Here is a 24,081-nt window from a genome sequence, read left to right as displayed (position 1 = left end):
AAATGAAAAAAAAGCCACAGAAAATATTTGCCAAACATATATCTAGTAAAGGACTTGTATTCAGAATATATGAAGAAGTCTTACAACACAAACAGCTCAATTTTTTTAAATGGCAAAAGATTTGGATACCAAAGAAGGCTCACACATAGCCAAAAAGCACGTGAAAAGATGCTCAATATTGTTAGTTCTTAGGGAAATGCAAATTAAAGCCATAATGAGACACCACTTCGCACCTATGAGAATAGGTGAGATCTATGAGATTGACAATGGCTGTTGGCGGATGTTGGTGGATGGAGTGTATACGTTTCTGTCACAGTCGTTAGTCTAATCAGGAGAACAGCAGCTCCTGTTTACAGCTCCCTCTGTCCCAATGTTTTGCCTGTTTGCCCAACTGCCCCTACCGAGCCTGACCCACAGAATCAGGACTGGCCCCTGAGTTCCCATACCATGGCAGCTTTTATGCTTAAGTGACCCTGGGCCACTGCAAATTCAAGGTGGTACAGCCACTCTGGGAAACAGCCAGGCAGTTTCTTGTAAGTTAAATAGTATATACTTATCATATGACCCAGCAATCCCACTCTACGTTACTTACCCAAGAGAAATGGAAGCGTGTGTTCACACAAAGACTTGCACTTGAATATTCATAGGGGCTTTATCCACAATAGCCCCAAACTGGATGGAACCCAAACATTCTTCAGCTGACGCGTGGATAAACAGACTCTGACATGTCCATGTAATGGACTACTACACCGCAATTAAGAGGAACGGACTACCGATACGACATGTAACAATGTGTAAGATCTAAAAACCATTATGTCAAGTGCAAAAAAATGCCACACATCCCTCAGGTACACCCAATGCCATCTTCCCCATTTATTGAGGGTTGGGCTCCTGTGGCCTGGGCACAAACTGCCACCATTGCTGGCCACACAGGAGCTGGAAGCTCGGTTTGTATGAAGAGCCGTATCTCTCACGACAATCCTGTAGTGCCAGGACACCTGGGTCTACTTTCCAGTCCCAGCGAGTCCTCCTTTCCCTGGTACTCCAGGTCTTCTCAGTGGATCTCCATGTTATATCTGAGGTCACTGAAGAGTAGTTATCAGTCAGTAGTGAGAGTCATAGTCCTGACCAGACCACTGTTAGGGTCAGCCACTCTAGTTTAGCTCCCGGTGGTCTTTCTAAAGAAAGTGCATTTCTTTTTAGACACGGGAAGGGAAGGACAGAGGGAGAGAAACATCAATGTGTGGTTGCCTCTTACACACCCCCTACTGGGGACCTGGCCCAGAACCCAGGCATGTACCCTGACTGGGAATCGAACCAGCGACCCTTTGGTTCACAGGCCAGCACTCAATCCACTGAGCCACACCAGCCAGGGCTTACTCATGCTTAAATAACAGCTGTATTATTTCTCCTGTGAAGACCTCCCCACTGTCTCAGGCAAAGCTACCTCTCTCCTTCTTTGCCCATTATACATTGTTCACTCCTCTTTTGTGGTACTTGCCACATTGTATTGGCTATCTCCCACCCTTTCTTATTTATCCTCGTGACTTCAGCTTTTGGCACACAGTCTGGCATACAGCAGATGCTCAAGAAATATGAAATGAATGAACATTACAAAAGAACCTAAAGTTGGTAGTCATTGGGGGAAGATAGCAGAAAAAATGGTTCTGTGTAAAATGTGAGTATGTGGGATGGGCGGGAAGAGACCAGAAGTTGCGTAGGGGGTTCAATGCTTTTCAGAGCTCAGCTCGGGTACCTGTAGTGGTAGAGGATGGTGGGCATGGAACCCCTTGGGGGCTGGGAGCAGAGCCCCAAGCAGCCTTTTTGCCTCAAGTACAAGATAACCGTGAATGTTTTTTAACATATCTGTGCTTTATCTTTAGAAATGCATATTTGCATCCTATTTTATTATCTGTGAATTTGTCTTAACATGAAAATACTTTTTCTCCTCACCTACCTCATTTTCTAGTAACTAGATGCTGCAGGAACATGTGCCATTTCTCCTCTGGCTTCTAGCACATTCTGGCATGCTCCAGTGCCCAAATCTGGAAAGCATGGAATGGGGTTATAGTCTAATATGGCACATTCTAGCTTTCTGCAATTTGGGGATTGTCTCCTCAGGAGTATTATGTCATGGACCCGAGGAGGGTGAGCTCATCCTGTTCTGACTAACGCGGCTGTTCCTGGAAGGCTGCAGTCAGTTGGAGGCACCTCATTACCAGATCACTGGGGACTAGCTGGAGAGAGTTCACAGAAGACCCACAGGAATGATTAAGAGACTGGAGGGGCTGACTGATGAGGAAAGAATATAAATGAAAACTGTATAACTTGGCTGAACCAAGATAGCAGGAATACACAACTATGTAAATATCCCAAGAGTATAAACTTGATGGGGGAGGGCAGTCTCTTATGGTGGGATTTTGGGGTGGGGAGAATAAACCAAGGGTGGAATTTAGCAAAGGAAAATGTAAATTAATAATCTGGAGTGCCCTCGCCGGGTGGCTCATTTGGCTGGACTGTCCACCCGTACTCTGGGTTCAATCCCCAGTGTGGGCACTTATGGGAGGCGATTGATCGATGTTTCTCTCTCACAGTGATGCTTCTCTTTCTGTCTCTCTAAAATCAATAAATACATCTGCAGGTGAGGATTAAAAAAATAATGGAGCCCTGGCTGGTGTAGCTCAGTGGACTGAGCGTGGGCTATGAACCAAAGGGTTGCCAGTTTGATTCCCAGTCAGGGCACATGCCTGGGTTGTGGGCCAGATCCCCAGCGGGGGCCACGTGAGGGGCAACCACACACTGATGTTTCTCTCCCTCTCTGTCTCCCTCCCTTCCGCTCTGTATAAAAATAAATAAATAAAATCTTAAAAAAAATAATAGAGTAATCTAGTATCTGATGGCATGCTTTATTTCTTGGAACCTCCTTAGTTAGACTACTAACATAAGGGTTTTTTGCTAATTGAACGATTTGTTTTTTTAATTTGATTTCCCTGGACTCGTGGGTGGTGCTTCTGTGTAGAGAATGCTGGAGGCCACATCTTGGCGCGCCAATGTCTGCGTTTGTCCTGCCTCGTTTTGTGAAACTCACTGGGTGATGGTGGAACTCTTGTGTAAGTAGAGAATAAGTTGGTGATATGTATTGTAATGATTTTAGAGGCCTGGATATACGGTTTGGTTCCTGGGGGTACTGGTTTTAGGAAATTACAGCCTTGGTGAAATGCAAGCGTGTTTGCACGAAACACACACTTTGGGAAATGATTGTATAAAATTCCTACTTGGGGTGTGAGAGGCATAAAACTTTTAAATAACAGTTGAAATTAGCCAGGAGAAATATTTGCAAAATGTTGCCCTTATGTAGGGATAGTAGAACTGGAAGAAAATTAATTTACGCTTTTTCGACTTACAAAAATGAGACCTCTACACCAGAGACTGGTAAACTTGTTTTGTAAAGGGTCAGATGGGAAAACCTCGTAGGCCACGTGTCTCTGCTGCAACTGCTTCACTCTGCTGTTGTAGCGTAAAAGCAGTCACAGACCACATGTAAATGAATGACCTTGGCTGTGCTCATTCTCTATTTACAAAACTTCTTTTTTTAAACAGGCAGCTGTCTGGATTTGGCCTGGTGGCTGTAGTTTACAACCCTGTACTAGACCCTTTTTGCTCTTCAACCCTTGATCTGCAGACCAGCAGCATCAGCATTACCTATGAGCCTGTTAGAGACGCAGATTATTGGGTCTGCCCCTTCTCTGGCTCACGGCTGTAGAGTCTAGACCATGCTTCTCAAATTTTAATGCGCATAGGAATCACCTGGGAGTCTGGCAGAAGTACACGGTCTGAGACAGACTCTGAACATCATACTAGCCCCTGGGAGGCAAAGATGATTAAGACCCAGTCAGTTTCCTCAGGAAGCCCACAGTCCATTAGGACAGACTGCTGTATAAACAAATAATTATAATACAGACTAATAAATGGGGTAACAGAGGCATCTTCAGCATAGGAGAAACACAAAGAAGGAGGTGCTTAGTTCTGCCTGGCGTCGGGGGAGCCCTCAGAAGGGCCTGGGAGCTGGACCAGGAAAGGAGGTGGTGCTTGAGTCAAGTCTTGAAGCTCACTAGAGACACTAAAGCATTGGGGGCAGCGGGTGGGGGGTTGGTACACGTGGTAGTTCATGGTGGGGCGCAGTAAAGATACTAGAGCTACGAGTTACTCGATTTAATAATCAAATAGCTCATCACAGGGTTGGAGGCTCACTAAGATCCCAATGAGCAGAAATAAAAGTTTAGTACATTCTATTATCTTTAGCTAACTTTTTAACTGTTTCCTTATTTGAGAAAAGAATATCTTGCCTGTTCTTTCCCCTTTTTAGAAAAAGAAGTATTCTCCAGAATTAGAAACTTTTTATATGTTCTTACATCATTAAGAATTTGGAACACTAAATGTAGAGTTAGAAAATAAAAATAATTTATAATTCCATGCATCAAGAGATGACTGCTGTTAACACTTTTGTGCTGTTCCTTCCAGGCTCTTTATGTAATGTAATATTTTTAAAAATGGGCCCATGCAATGTAAATAATTTTTTGCTTGCTTTTTCATTTAGCATTTTATTTGTGAGTGATTGCTTGTGTTGTTATTCTTTAAAAGTGTCATTTTTTAAAATGCTTATATTGCATTCTAATGGGTCTCTTATAGTTTATGTAACTCATCTCTTGTTTGCAGATCCTTTAAGTTGGTGCCAACAGCGAGTTGACCCAGGTTTTGGCTCACGAGCTTGGCAAGTCTATCACCATATTTTTAAATAAATACATATACGCGTACTTATTTATCTTTAATTATAAAAGTTTGCCAACTTGTTTGATCTGCTGGCCTTTACTCATTTTATTCTTGTACTTTTATTAGCATTTTGTGTTTTCTTTCTTTTAAAGAGGCCGCAGAGTATTCATTCAAAGCATGATTCTAGGTGTAGGTTGTCTGGGTTCGACTCAACTTGGCTACTAAGTTGTGTGTAATCTTGAGAAAGTGCCTCAGTTTCCTCATCTGTAAAATAGGGATAGTTAATCTCTCAGGGTTCTGAGTTAATACACTTGAAGCACTGAGAACAGTTCCTGCATGCATTGGGCTGGCCAAAAAGTTCATTTGTTTTTCTCCATAAGATTTCTCTAGTAGTTGTCTTTAACTTCATTCAGAACAGTTTTGTTAGATTGTATTGTGACAGCTGTCATGTCAGCGTGCATTTAAAAAAAAAATCAAAATTGATGAATTTTTGTGTAGCCATTTTAATACTGAAGATGAAAGAAAATAATATTTTTGGCATATTATGCTTTATTATTTCAAGAAAGGTAAAAACGCAACTGAATCATAAAAAAAGATTTGTGCAGTGTGTGGAGAAGGTGCTGTAGCTGATCAAACCCGTCCAAAGTGGTTTGCGAAGTTTCGTGCTGGAGATTTCTCACCGGACGGTGCTGCACTGTCGGGTAGGCCAGTTGAAGTTGAAGCTGACAGCAATCAAATCAAGACGATAATTGAGGACAATCAACATTAAACCACACAGGAGAGAGCCGACCTACTCAAAATGTCCAAACCAATAAAGTTATTGGTGAGAATGAAAAATGTGTTTTATTTTATGGAAAAAAATAAGCAGACTTTTTGGCCAACCAGTAGAAAGAGACTGTGTCTTTTCACTTCGTGATTAGCAGGGCTGTCTCATTTGTTTTACGGTGACTGTTTGTGTGCCTTGCAGTAACCTTCTTTCTGCTAGTCAGGTCGTGGCTGCCTTTGAGAGACAGACTTAGTTTACTGAGCTTTATTACTTAGTGACGTTATCTTGAAAGTTCACAAATTGTTTCCCCTCACTCATAGTAGCAAGCTTTACTGTTTGAAAGATAAGATCAGCATTGTTTAACCAGGTCTTGGAAATGCATGGGGAGGCCCTCTGTAACCTGTCCCTGCCTGTCCGCTTGGTCTCATTTCTCTTCACCTTGTTGCCAGACCTCGTGCTCCAGCCCCATCAAACTCAAAGTGGGCATGTGGTTGTGTGAGGCTCACTCTAAATCTGCGCCTTAGTTTGCTTCTTCTGAAGGGCTGGAATCAACTGTAGCGCTGGAGCTTCCTCCTGGGGGTAGCACAGGGCAGTAAGATTGCTGCTTGACTCTGTGGAGTTTTAATTGGGAAAAGTTGGTCACACTTTACCTGCCCTTGGTTATTTTTAGTGTCCCTGGGTTTCCACTGCCTGTTCTACCTCCTCCTTTTTTGTTTTCTGGGGATTCTTTTTCAGAAATAAAAACCTATTCTACCAACCCTTTTCTCTCTGTAGGTTTGGATCCTGAGACAGAACAGATGCATCCTTTGGCAGATGCTTGCGCCTTGCACTAGAGAAGGAAGCCCAGGGATGAAATATTTTGAGGGTATCTTTCTTCACTCTGGAAGCCATCCAGTTTGTTCCAGAAACATTGGGCATCTGCTTCTTTGACATACCCTCAACGAAAGTCTGATGGCAGACACTTTCCGCGGACCTCGTGGCTATTTTCTCTCGTGTGGAAGTTGAAGACAAGGTGAAAAGGCCAAGTTACCTGCTTTGGCGAATGGGAGTGCGCCGTTTGGTTCTTAGAACATGGGCCCTCGTTTAAAGGTAAGGCTTAGTTTAGTTAAGATTCACGTGTTTCTGAGATGCAGCACATGAACTCAGTGACCGGTTCCTCTACCTTTGCAGCAAGCAAGAACTGTCACAGTACACGGTTGCGATTACTTGGCTCCCAGCAGGGCATCTTTGAGTGTGAAGAAATCAGTTCTCCGTTTCTGGGAAATGAATTTTCCTAACTGATCTTCAATGTTAGGGCTAAAATTTATTTGGTATAATTATGAATCTTTATACTCCAAAAAAAGCAAGGAGTTTTAGAGTATGTATATCAGTCAACTTTCTAACATTCCCTTGAGACAGGTAGTTTCAAGTATTTCCCCCAGTCTCCTGCTTTTGTAGGTGACGCAAGCCAAAGTGCTGTAGTACTGAGGAACGTGCTGGGGATCTTTCGGTAAGCACGTGATATTTCTGCATTAGGTAATTGGTACTGCATTCCATTTTCCTCTGTCATGCGTTATTTTTATTTCAGAAGATTTAAAAGGGGGCTGTAAGCATTTATCTTTCTAATTTTAGCCTCGTGGTAAGATTCTCACTAGTAGATGGGATAATGTTCTTCCTACCTTTTTTTAAACCTTTTTTCTTAAATCTCCTCTCTTCGCAAATACTTCGCTATTCCTGTGACTCCATTCTTTTTTATTATTTAGTATTGTGTGAGGTTAAGAACATTGGGATTCACAGAGGCATGGACTTGAGTCTCAGCTCTGTCACTTAACCAGCTGGGAGATGTTCAGCAAGTTAAGCCCATCTTTTCTAAGCCCATCTTTTTTTTAAAAAATCTGTAAAATGAGGATAATACTTATTTTACCAAGTTGTTGTGGTGACAGTCACTTAAGCTAACATGTAGAATACTTGGTGCAGTGTTTGGTCCATGGTAAGTAGATCAGTAAGGGGGTTGTATGTTACTAGCATGTAATAACTAATAGTTGTATGCAAGGTATTACATACTACTCTTATTCTGCCAGCTTAGGGTATCAGAATGCTGAAGTGTATAAGAATAAGAACACTAAAGAGAAGAATTTGAAAACAGTATTCGTGCAGCTGAACTGCAACAAATAGTATGGCAGAGGCTTAACATACTGCTTCTTTGTGCTTGAATTAGACTCGGGAAGAGCTCCAAAATAGTTTTATGAAGAAGTGTGAGCAGCAGATAGTGGAGGGTGCTATGGAAACTATTGTAGAAAAAGGGAAAGCTCAAGATGAGGAAGGTAGCAGAGGAGGCTAGGACCATACAAACTGGGTACTCATGCATGCTTGAGAAGTCGAGACTCCAGGCATGGCTATCTGACACATGCTCATAGCAGTGAAGGAAATGGGCCACTTTTGTTCTGAATAAAGCAGTACAGTCACTTGGCCCTGGCTCAAGTGACCATACTGCTCATTAGAGAAGTCTTTTAAAAACTGTGTCTAAAATAAGGTCCTATCTGGAAAACTCTCGATCCCTAGACACTCTGGAAAAAGGAAAGAACAGACAGTTGACCCTATTCATTCAGATGTTTTATTTATATTTATTGCAATTACTGTATGCAGTCATGTTGGATGCTGTGAAGAATTTTTAACACTAGTCTTTGCCTCCTGTTGTTTACGACTCTGAAATGGAAACTAAAAAGGGACTAAAAGACAACATAAGTGGTATAAGGGAATTCAGAGGCGATCAAGAGTTTTTAAATAGAGGTTCAGGGAAGACTTTAGGGAGGGCAGATAGGGTTTTCCCTAAACTTTAGGGTCAGGAGATGTTTCACGGGTAAAGACTGAGATGGGAGAGGATAGTTTAGGCACAGGAAATGACTTTTGCAAAGGCATGGAGATGGGACATCTCATAGCTCACATGTAAAAGTGTAAAGGATAGAGTTTGGATAGATTAGCGATGTTCAACCGTTTTCATCTAAGTAAATTAATCACTAATTTTCTGTGGCACACCAAAAAATATATTTTTGCTGATCTGACCAAAAAACGAAAATGCATAATTTTGATTCATTTATGCTGGGGGGTCCTTATTGTATTGGCTGTTGTCTTTTTTTTTTTTTTTGGACAGTCTGAAGGAAAAGAGGTCAGTGCCCCTGACTAAATAGTCAGGTATTGTGTGTTTTAAAAATTGTTGCCACACGCCTATCGAAAATTGCTGGGATGGATTATAGGATGAATAAGGTATTGTGAGTGATGGGACCAAGGAGAATGAATACTATAGGGTGGGGTAGGAGCAGAGACAGGGCAGAGAGGGCATGACAGGGTCAGTAAGAGGGCAGAAAATGCCTACAGAAGAGGTAAAATCTGGAGTAAAAGAGATTTGAGGGCTCACCCTGAAAGGATACCCTGTACTCAAAAGACAAAGGTAGGGAGGCGTTGTGACAGCATTCAGGAAGAACCAGAAACGGGAAAATGTAAGTTCAGAACGGGACCATGGGTAAGATTGGCAGATGGGGAAATACCGTTGGGGAGAGCGATTGTGGAAAAGTAGGATGTTTTGTAAAGGTCAAATCAATGAGTGATGAGTTGACAGAGCTAACTCCCTGCTCACGTGGAGGTTTTAAGAAGAGTTGTTTGGGAAAAAAGTAGTAACTGGCATGCTGAGTTTTAAATAATAAAGGGAACTGGAATGGAAATGTAGAATTGACCTATTGGCAAAGGCCTAGGTAATCCAGATCAGTGGTGGTGATTTGACTGAGAAATAAATGAGTGGGGCAAAAATGGATAAGGACTCAACAAGGTCAAGTTCATTACTGCCAGCCTCATGAGGACTGAGACTGTGGCTGTTCTACACTGTATTTATAGGATGGATTATATTAGGTAGGATGAATTTTAACTTTTTATTTTAAGAATTTTCAGACGTAGAATTGGAATAGTACAAAGAACTCCCATGTAGGCAGCGATTTTTAGTGCAGTAAGAGAAGCCGTGCCTTTTGTAGTTCCGATGCAGTCCCATCCAAGTGTGGGCCAGCAGAGAGGTCCTGAGTCTTCTGCTGGCCCTGAAGCAAAGGAGTAGTGATATTACTACTACTATTAATAATTATAATCATAATTAAAACTGAGAACTCACTATGTGCCAGGCACTATTTTAGGCTGTTTATATGTGTTAACTTATTTAATCTTCACAACACCCCTATTAGATACGCACAGATGTTATCTTCATTTGATTGATATGGAAGCTGGCACTCTATAGAGAGAATTAAAGAACTTGTCCAGGGTCACACTGTCGGTGGCAGAGAATGGACTTGAACCCAGGTAGTCAAGCTCTTAAGAGTCCATGCCCTCATCCTTTGTACTATACTCTTTTTATACTGTTTGATTTTACAGTCTTGATAGCGGTAGGGAGTATATGGAAGTCCTGTCACACTAAAGGAGATGGTGCCGTCGAAATTATTAAATCTCAACTCCTTATGCAGCAGTGAAGCCTAGACAGGTTACAGCGGTACAGCCCGAAACTGGTCTCCAGGCTGCCTGTTTCAGAAATGGTTGTCATTGTCAGAGATGGTACACAGAGATTGTCCCAGCCCTCATGACATGTGCCGTAATTTTGGCATTGCTCTTACTCCATCAAGAAGCAAGAGACTTGAGACCATAAATTCTATAACATAAGCCACGTGTGCTGCATTTTCTGCTGAGTGTTAGTATCTTGTCTGAGGACTAGAAGTTTCCCATCCAGGACCGGGTTGCATAGCATCCAACTGTGAGGGAGCACCTGAAGCACTTACGCTGCCAGTCTTGGCCGGCCACCCAGCACATCTTGTAAGGTGCAGACAGGTGCTTTCTGAGAGACGGTAGCCACTCTTCCATAGGGTCCCGGGACATGAGGTGCTTACTTGGGAAGGAGACTCCATAATTGTGATACCACATTTTGGGTCTACATATTTTCTGTTTATATTAGACCCTTTTGGGAGCAGCTTAATCCATGCAATTGCTAATGTTCCCTGTGTGGATTTCTTTTCTGGAAGGAATTTAGCCTGAACAGAGATTTCTATGAAACTTGACATGGCCATTCCTCAAATTACCTATTCTCCGTGGATGCTGTTCGGTATGTTGTTATAAAAGGAACTAATGCCATTTTCTGTCTCTCATAAATTTTTTTCACATAATCAGACAATAAAAGTGTACCCGCTTGAAAAAAAAAGTTGCTTTGGTCCTTCCCAAATCTGAGCCTATAAATTTTCAGCTGTCTTGTCTCTAAAGTAGCATTCTAGTGCTGATAAAAGTTTCTAGGTTGGGAAAATATTGATAATCTTAATATATATTGACCCTAAAAAAAGGGAATTCAATGCACTGTAAAATAGAGAGCATATATAGTTTATAAATTAAGGTCAAAAGTCAGTGATAAGATATGACCAGTATATATTGCACTTTTTTTCTTGGCAGTACCTTGGGTGGTTCCAGTGAGTAATGATGATGGAAGTCTTATTTTGGGAACAAGTTTAACAACAGTGAAAGTTTACCCTCAAAACCTAGCCCCCCTGGAATTGTTGTGGCCTTGGCAGGCGTCACTTAGGATGAGAAGTACAGTTTTCTTTTGTTCCTCCCCTTGACCTTTCTGCTGAGCACATGTTCCACGGAGCCCATCAGTTTATCTGATTGGTAATAGCAAAAAATGACTTCTCTTACATGCCCACTGCTTGTTATTGGAATGACCCAGAGTTCATTTTAATTATGTAATGCCAACATGATGATAATAATACTTGCTTTTAAAAATCCACATTTTTATAGAACTGTTTCTACTTAGATGAATTACTTCCAGAAGGCAAATATAAGGGGAAAGTGACTCCGTTCTCCTCTTTGCTTGTGTTAATTAGCACCAATTTGCATTGGGGAGGGAAACTATCTTGGGGCTTTGGCTCTAAGAAGATGAAAGCTATGTTATGGCATTTTGTAATTAGCAATAAAGCAAGTGGCTCTTTGTGGTGCTTCTCGGGTGGTCGATAGATTAGAAGTCTTTAGGGGGAATGATGCAGGCTCTGTTGGTCTGAAATATGTCGTAGGGCACCTGTCAAGCTGAAATGGCTGCAAGAAAGAGTTGGATAATAAACTAAACGAGTTTTCTTTTGCAGCTGCAGCTGTGATCCTCGGCTATCTGTTGGCATTGAAGGGACCTGATGTTTTACGTTATTGGTATGTTATGGAAGGAGCTCTGTTATCTTTTTGTTGGGGATGCTTACATCCTTTTTACCTCCCTGTCTATCCTCTTTCCCCTTGAAAATAGACTTGGACATAATCCCATTTGTGCCGGAAAGTACCTTCACAGAGTTGGCAGTGGAATTCATTCATTTGGGAAGTATTTATTGAGTAATTACAGTCAGTGCCAGACACTGTTTCCTGCCGAGTCAAAGTTGGATAAGGCAGAAATCTGCCAAGAAGGTCATACTATGAGTAATGAGCTAGATGGTCAAGGGGAAGAAAAGTTACAGTAGATGAATGTACAGGAGTTTGAGGGAGCCCAGAAGAGGGAACCCCATACTCTAGTGGGGACTGGGGAGGGCTTTGGCCAAGTGGACAAGGGAGTGGGAAACTTCCGAATGGCAGGAATAAAATGTGCATTCTTTTTACTACTTCTGTGAGAGCCCAGCACCTGCAGGAGGGCGGGGGTGGGCATGACATGCCGTCCATGGTATAAGACAAGTGTTGGCAGATTTTCTTTTTTTAATAAAGGGCTAAATAGTAAATATTTTCAGCTTCCCAGCCTATACAATGTCTGCTGCAGCTACCAAATTCTTGTTAGTTTAGGGCAAAAGTGGCCCTAGACGATATGGAAATGAGTGGTTGGGGCTTTGTGCCAATAAAACTAGTTTCAAAAATAGGCACTGGATGGGAGTTGGCCCGAGGACAGATGTGCCTGAGTCTTGGTATATAAATGCCTCTCTTTACCCACAGAGGTACACCCAGTACAGGGTTTCTTTGGAAGTCTTGCTGTCCCTTCCTGATGTCCTTTAATTTTCGAGATGGCTAGCCTGTTCCATAACAAGAAGCTATAATGTGTAACTGGCAGGTGTCTGTGTGTGCTCTTTCACACAGGTGGAATCACAGTATCTGTGGTTGCGTTCTTCTTCACAATTAAGTTCCTCTTTGAGCTAGCCGCACGTGTAGTCAGCTTCCTCCAGAATGAGGACCGCGAGCGCCGAGGGGACCGAACTATTTATGACTACGTGCGGGGAAATTACCTGGATCCCCGGTCTTGCAAAGTCTCCTGGGACTGGAAGGACCCCCATGAGGTGGGCCACAGCATGGCCTTCCGAGTGCATGTAAGGGATTGTTTCTGTCTCCATACACATTGGGGGTTCTGAGTCACTCGCTTTCCAGAGTCCAGTCCAGTCTGTGGGTGGTGCTGGCCTGGGATGTGAACATTTTTCTTCATTTTTCGGTCCCTCACTGGAACTTGGGAATTAGGAGCTTGGGAATTGTTAATATCTGAAGAATCACGAATTTCTCTATCATTTTGGTTTAATGGTTGCTTAGCTTTGAAGAGGTGTAAAGCTTAATGTTACCTCTTCAAAGTAAGAACGGTATTATTCAGAAAGGTTGATGTTGCAGATCTAGAGGCTGGCAGAGTTTGGCCCGAGGGTTAAGTCAGGCACACCTGCTGTTTGTGCAAACGTAGTTCTGTTGGAGCACAGCCACACTCATTCATCCTGCTGTGTTGCCTGTGGCTGCTTTCATGCTGGAGTAGTTAACCACAATTGAATAGCTGTGTATACCCATAAAGCCAAAAATATTTACTCTCTGGTCCTAGAAAAAGTTTGCTGCCCCTTGTGATGATTTTACTACAGCATTATGCTTGGCCTGATAGCCTGAACGCCCCTAGCCTTGCCTGGGGCTTTAGTTCGCTCGTGCCAGTGGTACCCAACGACTTACCTTTACATTTGGATCAGCAGTGAGAACCTAACAAAAAGAGGAGGCAGCATTTGTGGTTCAGAAAAGTCAAGTTGAAATTCATTTAATGGTATGTCCTGAAAATACTCCTGTCCTCGAAAATAGGTTAAGAATTTGCTCATGATTTAATGGTTTTTGAATTGTTGAGAGACTTTGTTTCTCCCCGTGTCTGCAGGACTGTAGGAGGGGGTGGGTACTGGGCATTAGCAGCTTCCTCCTCCTTCCCTACACTCTGTTGAGTTAGATGACCCATGATACTCGCCCACTCTTCGCTCACGGGTACTCCCCTTCTTCCCATGGCAGTTGTTCTATAAGAATGGCCAGCCTTTCCCTGCACACCGGCCTGTGGGACTCAGAGTCCACATCTCTCATGTTGAGCTAGCAGTGGAAATCCCCGTGACCCAGGAGGTCCTCCAGGAGCCCAGTTCCAACGTGGTCAAGGTGGCCTTCACGGTGCGCAAGGCTGGGCGCTATGAGATCTCAGTGAAGCTTGGTGGGCTAAATGTGGCCTACAGTCCCTACTACAAGATTTTTCAGCCAGGTATGTTCTTTTTTCTCCCTTTCTTCTTTCCGTCCCTCCCTCCTTTTTTTCCTTTATCTTTGTAATAACACCTTTTTAAAAATAATGCCTTTATTGAGATTTAACTCACGTGCTATAAATGTATCCATTTAAAATAGACAGTTAATGGTCTTTAAATTCATAGATTGTACAACCATCATCACATTCAATTTTAGACCATTTTCATCAACCCATGATCCGGTACCTGTTAGCTGTCACTTCCCCTTTTCCCCAAACCCCCAGCCGTCGGCCACCACCAATCTGCTGCCTCTGGATTTGCTTACTGTGGCTACGGCTCTGCTGTTTGCATTTCATACCAGTGTAATCATAACATACGTGGACTTTTGTGACTGGCTCGTTTCCCTCAGCAAATGCCTTTAAGATTCATCAGTGCAGCATGAATCAGCGCGTCATTTCTTTTTATTTCCAAATAATACTCCACGGTATGGATATGCTACAGTTTGTTTATCTGTTCTTCAGTTGATGGACATTTGGAGGTCTTTGCTTTTGGCTGCTCTGCATAATTCCACTGTGAACGTTTGTACGTTTTTATGTAGACACGCGTTTTCATGTCTTTAAGAGTGGAATTGCTGGGAAGAGTCATCAGCCTGTTAAGTTCTTAAGGAGTAAGGGTGCCAGAGTAGACAAAAGGTAAATTTTTCTGAAACCTTTTCAAGTGAAACTACCTTGACCCCAATCACCCTTGCTGCCAGTGTGTGTTTTACTTCTCACTGAAGAGTGTCGGCTCCAGCTTCTGCTGTCCGAGAACTGAGGCCTCTGTCTCTGCTGTTTTCCCCTTCGTGTCCTTAATGCCAGATAATAACTACTCAGTGACTTGAAGCCTGAAACTGTAATCTCTGGCCCCTCCTTCTGAAGCATGTTGTTTCGCGTGTCGAGGTTCTGTCTGCCCTGTGCTTCCTGCCTTGGCTTCCTTTGAGGGTGTCATTTTGATATCTACAGAAATGGTAGGAACTTGGGAACCTTTTGGGGTCAAACCGCAACAAGAAGTGTCCTTGAGAAGATCTGGTATCTTTGCTCCATTAGTCCTCAGTTTTCTTTCTCTTAGAACAGAGGAAGGCTCTGACCAAGGTGGCTCCCAGACTCCTTTCCACACGAACTAGCATCGCCCCAACTCCTTGCCACCAATGAAGAACAGTTCGCGTCCTTACACTATGTACCAGCCCTTTTATTTATTTATTTCTTAGAGGTGATTATCTTTATTATTGTGTTTTTTCCATTACCATTTGTCCCCTTCATACCTCACTTCCCCCCCGCCCCCGCAATCACCACACTGTTGTCCGTGAGTCCTTTACCCTTTTTGCTCCATCCCTCTACCCCCTGACCTGCCCCCTCCTTAGCTGTCATCATGCTCTCTATCTGTGAGTCGGTCTCTGTCTTCCTTGTTAGCTCAGTTTGTTCATTAGATTCCACATACAAGTGAAATCATGTGGCACATGTCTTTCTCTGACTGGCTTATTTCACTTAGCATAATGTTCTCCAGGTCTGTCCATGCTGTCGCAAAGGATAAAATTTTCTTTTTTATCTTTCAAACTAAAGTTAAAATATTTTGAGATAATTGTAGATTCTTAAGCAGTTGTAAGAAATAATACAGAAGATCTGGGGTACCCTTGACCCAGTTTCCCTCCATTGCCCCATCTTACAAATGTAGTACAATGTCACAGCCACACCCATTTCTCCTCTCCCACTCACCTCCTTCTTAACCGCGGCAGTCACTGATTTGTTCTCCCTTTGTATAAATGTCATCTCAAGAATGTTATATAAATGGAATCATACCGTATATAACCTTTTGGTTATATAACTTTTTTTCACTCAGCAGGATTCCCTAGAGATTCATCCAGGTTGTTGAAAAGTTGATTCCCTTTCATTGCTGAGCAGTAATTCCATGTTGTGAATGTGTAATAGTTTGTTCAACCATTCACCAGTTGAAGGACATTTAGGTCTTCTCCAGGTTTTGGCTCTTATGAATAAACCTATGAACATTCATGTACAAGTTTTTGTGTGGTTATAAGTTTTCATTTCTTTGATATAAATGCCTAGGAATGCAGTTGCTGGGTCATGTGATAGTTGAATGCTTAGTATTTTTAAGAAGCTGCCAAACTCTCTTCCAGAGTGTCTGTAGCATTTTACATTCCCACCAGCAACGTGTGAATTACCCGGTTTCTTCACATCCTCGACCGTGTGGTATTGTCACTAGTTTTCCTTTTAGCCACTCTGGTAAGTGTGGTGGTTTTGATTTGCACTTCCTCATGGTTGTGATGATGTTGAACATCTTTTCATGTGCCTTGGCCTTGCCCATTTTCTAATCGGATTTTTTGTTCTTTTACTTTTGAGTTTTGGGAGTTCTTTATATCTTCTACATACTAGCGCTTTGTTAGATAATGCGGTTTGCAAATATTGTCTCTTAATCTTTAGCTTTTCTTTTTATCCCCATAACAGGGTCTTTTATAGCGCAAAAGTTTTTCATTTCATGAAGTCAGTTCCATCCGTGTTTCCGTTCACAGATCATGCTTCCAGTGTCTGAGAACTCTTTCACTAGTCCTAGATCCTGAAGGTTTTCTCTTACTTTTTTCTAAAAGTTACACAGTTTCACATTGTATATTTAGGGTTATGATCTGTTTTTAGTTCATTTTTGTGTACAAGACTTGGGCCAAGGTTTTTTTAAATCTTTACGTTTTTGCACATAGCTGTTCAGTTGCCCCAGCACCGTGCGTTGTGCTGGAGGGCGGTCTTTGCTCTGTTCACTGCTTGTGCGCCTTTGTCAGGGGCGAGTTGGGCGTGTTTATGGGGGGCTGTTTCTGGGTTCTCTGTCGTGTTCCATTAATCCACGTGTCTGTCCCTCCACCAACGCCACAGTCTTGGTACTGTGGCCACATAGCAAGTCTTGACGTTGGGTAAACTGACTCTTCCCACTCTACTCTTCCATTTCAGAATTATTTTAGCTGTTCCTGGCCCTTTGCCTTTCCATATACACTTTAGAATAATGCTGTCTAAACCTACAACAAATCTTGCTGAGATTTTGATAAGAATTGTGTTAGACCTTTATATTATTTGGGGAGAATTGATATCTTTGCTGTTTGAGTCTTCTAATCCATAAACATGAACCATCTCTCCACTTATTTAGACCTTTTTTGTTTATTTCACCAGCATCTTATTGTTTTCAATTACAGGTCTTGTATATGTTTTGTTAGATTTGCACCTAGGTGTTCAAGGGTAGGTTGGTTAGTTTTGAGATTGTTCAGCACTTAGTTTTAAGGCTCATCTGACCCATAGATCTCAGTAGGACTTGAGGCTTTGTGTCTGTAAGTCTCGGTTCTGTTTTCTCCAAGTTCTTTTCTCATTTTCAGTGCTTGCAGTGGTTAGGAATTTGTAAAAAACAAGCCCCCAAAGTTTATTTGAATTAATCTCTTTGTTTTCTTTCTTCTTCTCTGCCTCTTAAGGGTGGCGTTTATCCGTGGGGGCGGGACGGGGGCCCAGCTCTGCAGGACCCCTGACTGGGCGGTCTGTGTGTCCTGAGAAGCGCCTCTAGACATCACACTCCGTTGTCTCTATTCCAGGAACGGTGGTTCCTTCCAAGACCAAAATCGTGTGCCACTTCTCTACTCTTGTGCTGACCTGTGGGGAGCCACACACTCTTCAAATAGTGCCCCGAGATGAGTATGACAACCCGACCAACAATTCCACGTCCTTGAGAGATGAGCACAATTACAGTTTGTCCATTCATGAGGTGAGCAGCCTCCCTCCTGTCTCTGTCATCTCACCCTTTCTAGTTCGTCTCCTCTCCCCTTCCCCGACTTCCGTGCTGTCCTTCCTTCCATCCGATAATACCTCTCTCGTTAGTAACTGCGAGACTTAGGGTAGCTCATAGATAGGAAAGTTCTTTGTGAAGAGTAAGTTACTGTGCGAATAGAGAAAATTATATATGTTTAGTGATGCTTTATGTTCCTCCTGTAGCTCGGTCCCCAAGAGGAAGAGCATACTGGTGTCTCATTTGAGAAATCAGTGACATCCAACAAGCAAACCTGCCAGGTGTTCTTGCGACTCACCCTGCATTCTCGTGGCTGCTTCCATGCCTGCATTTCATATCAAAATCAGCCGATCAATAATGGCGAATTTGACATTATCGTCTTAAGTGGTGAGTTGAAAGAAAAGCTGTGATTTGTTCTTTGCATGTCTGCGCCCTTCTGACTGACCTCAGAAACATTTGCTCTTTGAAATATTTGCTCCCTGAGGTTAGAGTCTGGTGGACTAAAGGTCTAGTGATAGGTAACTTTTTTCTTCTCATCCAACTCCTACTCTAAACTTTATTCCTTACGTTGTTTCAGAGAACGAGAAGAATATTGTTGAACGCAATGTGTCCACCTCAGGAGTGAGCATTTACTTTGAGGCTTATCTTTATAATTCTGCCAACTGTGCCAGCACACCGTGGCACCTGCCGCCCATGCACATGAGCTCTTCTCAGCGCCGGCCTTCGACGGCTGTTGAAGAGGAAGATGAAGATTCACCTTCTGAATGTCTTACCCCTGAGAAGGTGAAGAAACCGAAGAAGGTGTACTGCTACGTGTCACCAAAGGTTGGAACTCCTGTTTGTGCCTCGAAATCCCCCCTGCTGGAGCCTGCACGTAATTGGTATTTGGCGACAAAAGCCACAAAGCAGTCTGAGAACCAGGGGCCAGAGCATTGCCGTGTAGAGTTTCTAGAATACTGAGAGAGGCTACTTAAAGTGAAGCAGCAGACGTGCCGCCTCTCCAGCTGCAGGTGTTTGGTTTGAACCAGATTGAGTCCTTGTCTAGAGAGTCGGGTGCCTTGGGGCTCAGGCAGACCTGCGGCCTGCCGCCCTCTCAGTGCTCCTGGGAAGAGTTTCCAAGACATGGCTCCTAGAGTTTTAAAGAAAGCAACTTTAACCGTTAAAAATTTCTCATAGGATAAAAATCACTGGTGTCCCCTTGTGCTGTTTCAAAACAATCTGGTCTTTCATTTCTGTTACTTGTGAAACCACAATAAATGGATGTCGCCATCAGGCTACAGAGTTGGAGGAGAAATTTTGGCAGACACAAGGAGGTGAACTTCCCAAGGCCCCTGAGCTAAGAGATGCTTTGTGTTAGGGATTTTCTTCTTGATATTTGTGTTTTGCTCATTTACACCTCAGAAAAATAGACCCTTGAAACACCCCACTACATCCCTTTAATCTCATAATCAAAACTGAGTTCTAGTTCTGTTCTTCAGAACACTTTGCTCTGTACCATTCATCATTTAAAAATTTAGCCTTGATTTGCCCGGGGGAGCGGTAATGAGGGAACTGGTGGGTATAGATGAAACAAGTTCGGTTATGAATTGGTAATTGTTGAAGCTGGTGATGGGTTCATTATACTCTTTTCTTTAGTGTGTGTGTGAAATTTTCTTTAATGAAGAGTTTTTAAAAATCAAGAAAAAAATCTGACCTATTACATATTCAGATAACGGGTTTTTTTAGATTAAAAAATTATGGCATTGTTTTTTCCTTTTTGTAAATGGGATAAAGAGATCCTTCTTTACTATTATATATGGGATTTTTATGAATTTTTTATGAATTTTTATGAGACCTCACCCCACCCCCATCATCCTTCTATCCTCTACTCCCTCTTCCCCGACAAGTCCTCGGTACCATTCAAATAGGGATAAAGCAGTGGGTATGGGCCCCTGGTGTTCCCTGTCCCGGCCTTGGAGGCAGTCTCTGTGAGCAGCACTGAGCTGAGCAGAAGTAGATTTTGATTGTTTCTAGGTGCAGTGTTCTCTACTCATGAAGTGAAAACCTGAGCTCAGATATTTACAAATGGTAGTAAGAGCCGAGTGTTAAGACTGTGAAGTGCCGCTGTGTGAAACTACACTGTCAGAGTCTCATTTTTAATTTGCCTATTTCAATAGGGCGATGCTGTTTATTCAGTTTCAGTACTGCCCTAAATCATCTCTGTGTCCACAGAGGAAAAGGTTATCACGAGAAGCGTAGGTAGGGACTCGGCTATTTGAGCTCTGATACCCACACAGGGCCTTTCTGTTTATCACTCACTTCATCTCCTGCATGTCGGCCCTCCAGCAGTTCTCGGTGAAGGAATTCTACCTGAAGATCATTCCCTGGCGCCTTTACACCTTCCGAGTGTGCCCAGGGACCAAGGTAAGTGGGATCATAGTCTGCTGCATGCTGAACAGGCTTCACCTCTGGAATATGTCAGCCTTTTCGTGTTATCCCCTCATGAAATGGCGTGAAGAATATAGATATCGTAGAAAGACATGTGCTTACGGAGTCAGGAATTCAGAAGCAAATCCGAGTATTCCAACAGTTACCTTTTCCCGTAAGACTAAGTTAATGGAGAGGGTGTTGGTAATTTTGCTCCCCGCTTGGTGTGCCAGTGTGCTGAAGCTCTTTTAGAATCAGTATTCTCTTATTTAAAAAAAATTTTTTTTAACTTTTCTTAGCTTTTGGAATCTAAAGGCAAATCACTTCCCTCCATGCAGTTTGCCCAATCGCTTTAGGCAATCCTTTGCTCTCTTACATGTGCTTGCCGCTTTCGTCCTTTTCGTATGCTTTGGTGGAAGGTCTCTGGTGTTGCCTGTGATCCTTACTGAAGGCAGTCTCTGTGACTCAGACCATTTAAAACAGTTTGCCTTGTAGAGCACCGAGGAGAAAAACGGGGAGAGGTGCCCCTGGCAGTCACTCATTTGGAGAAAACAGGCTTTTTGGTGGTTGGTGCAGAAGGGTGGGGATGTGGGTGCTTTTTGCTGGGTTTGAGGGTTTTGTCGATGAACTCTTTTTACCTCCGTTTGCCAGTTTTCATACCTTGGCCCTGACCCTGTCCACAAGCTCCTCACTCTGGTGGTGGATGACGGCATTCAGCCTCCCGTGGAGCTCAGCTGTAAGGAGAGGAACATCCTAGCAGCCACTTTCATCCGCTCCCTCCACAAGAACATAGGTAAGGTGGGGCAGGGGTTCAGATAGGGAAGGCAGTGACCCCGGCTGCCGTGGGCGCCTGGGGGCACGGAAGCGGCTTGTGCAGACATCTAGTCTCGTAATGCGGCTGTAGTCACGATGAATCTCGCTGCTCCGCAGGGGGCTCTGAGACCTTTCAGGACAAGGTGAACTTTTTCCAGCGGGAGCTGCGGCAGGTACATATGAAAAGACCTCATTCCAAAGTGACCCTGAAGGTCAGCAGACATGCCTTGTTGGAATCGGTGAGTGAAGTTTCATCTCTGTTAATAGTTATCAAAGTTTCCCAACTAGAAACCTCTTTTGGTATTTGGTTATATTCTGCAGGTTATCTTTTCCTTGAACCCTGAATTTCTCTCCTCTTTAAACGTATCTATTAATGACTATTCTTCTGTTTGATTACATTAAGTTTGGGGCCGATTTATTGGAGGTATGGTATTGAGGAGAGGCTGGTTGACACGTTGGCTTTAGAATCCGTACTGAACTAGTTCCGGAATAAACTCATGGACTCCTATGTAGGGCAGGTGTAGGTAGTTGTCACAGAAGAAAGTTCTGGTTACTGACCCCCTGGATGGGAGAGCTCTTGCTGGGTTGAAAGGCAGCGATTTTTGTGGTCTGGTCTGACGGAAGAGGAACACCTGATGCATGTCTGTCTCCACTGCACAGACCCTGGCACGGTGCTTACATTCCCCAGGAGTGAGAAGGCTTGGTCCCAGTCCCAGATGTGTCTGTGGTGTTTGGCTCTGGCCGGTGTGGCTGGGAACCCCTTTTCCCAGCCTCCTTCTCCACGCGGTGCGGCTCCCTGTCTGAACCTCGTCTTCGGATAAAGACATCTAACAGATAGACTGTGCTTAACTGTGAAAACCAGGGCTCTTTGGTTCTCTTGCTGACAGCTTGTTCATCTGAGCCATTTTTAGTTCTTTAAGCGTTTTCTTATTAATAAAATGAAGGTTGTAAAAAGAAAAACCAGCTTCAAGTTTTCAACAAGACAGTGGTGTAAAGATGAATTAGATTGTTTTTTAATTTCTTTTGGGGCAACATGCATTTAAAATATAGGATGGGGTTGTCAAAGCTGGTTTATGAGTAACAGATTGCCTCTAAGAACTAGTAGACAATAGATAGCATTGTTCGTGTGTTTTTGTCGTTAACACCCAAGAGGTGCCAGGCGGCGTTCTGATGCTTTCCTTCCTTTCACTGCCTTTTAGTCTCTGAAAGCCACTCGGAATTTTTCCATCTCGGATTGGAGCAAGAACTTTGAAGTGGTTTTCCAGGATGAAGAAGGTCAGCTTTGAAATGTCACATTCATCTTTTTAAACTCTCCTCTTCACTCCTGTTCTCCTTCTTACCCCCTCTGCACAAAAGAACAAAACCCCCTTAAACACTCCCCAGCTGCTTTTTCCAAGGAAAAAAAATCATGAGTCAAGATAAAAAGGGTGGTACTTACTGGCCAGATGACTTGGTGGGGCTCACAGAGCACAGACACACAGGGACCAGAAGGGCAAACTTGTAACCTTTGTAGAACGAAGAGAAATGTCCATTTCCTGGATCTCTTACGTCCTGTGTATCCACACTAGGGGATATTAGCTTAGTGACCTTTAATCCTATAGAAGGGGGTGGGATTTTAGAAAAAGTTCACATTTTAGGTGAGTTGGAAGGGGGAACACTAAGGTAGTGGAATGGAGGGAGTGTGGAGAGTATAACACAGTGAATTAATGAGCAAACATGGTAAGAGGTAGTAGGCCAGAGTGACGTTTTATTTTTATTATACTTTTCAGCTCTGGACTGGGGAGGGCCTCGCCGGGAATGGTTTGAGCTAATCTGCAAGGCACTGTTTGATACCACCAGTCAGCTCTTCACCCGATTCAGTGACACCAACCAAGCATTAGTGAGTCTGTGACTTCCCCGTGGTGGGTGGACAGTGTAAATTATGTTATAATGGGACAGACTAACAGGGCTTTCACGTTGTGAACCTGTCCTGGGAATCTGACAGCTTATGCTCTCTTCTTAATTTCCGTACCTACAATTTGAACTAATGAGATCGCCTTCCTCCCCTTTGCCTTCATTATTTCATCTCTAAAATAAGAGAAAATGCAGACAGATGAATGTTTGACCAAAAAGCATTACAATGCAATGGCTATTCTACTGATTATAATAATAACAATAATTAAGCCACTTTCTCAAAACATACCCGAAGCCCTTGGATTCAGTACTAGACCTTTGACTAGGCAGAGGTGCCAGGAGCAAATAGACTTTGGCCAAGAGAAGATCTGGTTTAGGGACAAAGCATCACATCATCCACTGATGAACTTTGATACTCAGTCGGATGGGGCCACAAACCTAATGTAAGGTTTTTCAGCCTAATGTAAGTCTGACTCTGCCCTTTACCCTCCAGTCACGCAGCAGTGGCTACAGAAAGACCAACACCGTTTGGATGGGCTCTTTGATCTAGTGTTGACATTCTTGCTTCCTTGGGATGGGGTTGGGAGGGAGGGTCTTCCCAGAACAAGGCTGGAAGAAAAAGGCCCAGAGTCTTTTAACGTCTTCCTTTGACAGGTGCACCCCAACCCCAACCGCCCCGCTCATCTGCGCTTGAAGATGTATGAGTTTGCGGGGCGGCTCGTGGGCAAGTGTCTCTACGAGTCCTCTCTAGGAGGGGCCTACAAGCAGTTGGTCCGTGCTCGCTTCACTCGATCGTTTTTGGCCCAAATCATAGGACTGCGCATGCATTACAAGGTAATGTCCAAGGTGTGTCTTTTCTGCTAAGGCGCCTGGCCGTTAACTCCGGAGTCTCAGCACTCTGCGCCAATCATTCTTATGGTTGAAGGGGCGAGTGGTTCTCCTTAGCAGTTATAAATTTCATTTCTGGGTAAGAGGAGTCATGTTCTATTCTGCATCTTTTTTCTCCTCAGTACTTTGAAACAGATGACCCAGAATTCTACAAATCTAAAGTTTGCTTCATCCTCAACAATGACATGAGTGAGATGGAGCTGGTCTTTGCAGAAGAGAAATACAACAGATCAGGTCAATTGGAAAAGGTGAGAAAGAGGACAGAGCCTGTGG

At 43.2% G+C, this 24,081-nt stretch overlaps 1 protein-coding gene across 3 annotated transcripts in view; it reads left to right on the top strand.

Annotated features, from left to right (window-relative positions):
* Positions 1 to 24,081, top strand: part of AREL1 (apoptosis resistant E3 ubiquitin protein ligase 1) — a 37,638-nt gene that overhangs the window by 6,858 nt on the left and 6,699 nt on the right. For 2 of the 3 annotated variants that reach the window (XM_024567743.3, XM_045201375.3), the window contains exons 2-15: positions 6,311 to 6,625; positions 11,668 to 11,728; positions 12,629 to 12,855; positions 13,787 to 14,024; positions 17,618 to 17,787; positions 18,015 to 18,195; positions 18,386 to 18,633; positions 20,134 to 20,211; positions 20,866 to 21,007; positions 21,145 to 21,266; positions 22,227 to 22,302; positions 22,797 to 22,906; positions 23,575 to 23,754; positions 23,931 to 24,056. In XM_024567743.3, coding sequence (XP_024423511.1) covers positions 11,713 to 11,728; positions 12,629 to 12,855; positions 13,787 to 14,024; positions 17,618 to 17,787; positions 18,015 to 18,195; positions 18,386 to 18,633; positions 20,134 to 20,211; positions 20,866 to 21,007; positions 21,145 to 21,266; positions 22,227 to 22,302; positions 22,797 to 22,906; positions 23,575 to 23,754; positions 23,931 to 24,056 — 1,914 coding nt within the window. In that variant the 5' untranslated portion in view covers positions 6,311 to 6,625; positions 11,668 to 11,712. The remainder of the gene's footprint in view (positions 1 to 6,310; positions 6,626 to 11,667; positions 11,729 to 12,628; positions 12,856 to 13,786; positions 14,025 to 17,617; positions 17,788 to 18,014; positions 18,196 to 18,385; positions 18,634 to 20,133; positions 20,212 to 20,865; positions 21,008 to 21,144; positions 21,267 to 22,226; positions 22,303 to 22,796; positions 22,907 to 23,574; positions 23,755 to 23,930; positions 24,057 to 24,081) is intronic. The other variant, XM_045201376.3, reaches the window with a different exon arrangement.

This window comes from Desmodus rotundus, chromosome 7, assembly GCF_022682495.2.
Source record: "Desmodus rotundus isolate HL8 chromosome 7, HLdesRot8A.1, whole genome shotgun sequence".
Classification (NCBI taxonomy): domain Eukaryota; kingdom Metazoa; phylum Chordata; class Mammalia; order Chiroptera; family Phyllostomidae; genus Desmodus; species Desmodus rotundus.
Note: the sequence above shows the minus strand (reverse complement) of the source record. Positions and strands in the feature narration are given on the sequence as shown.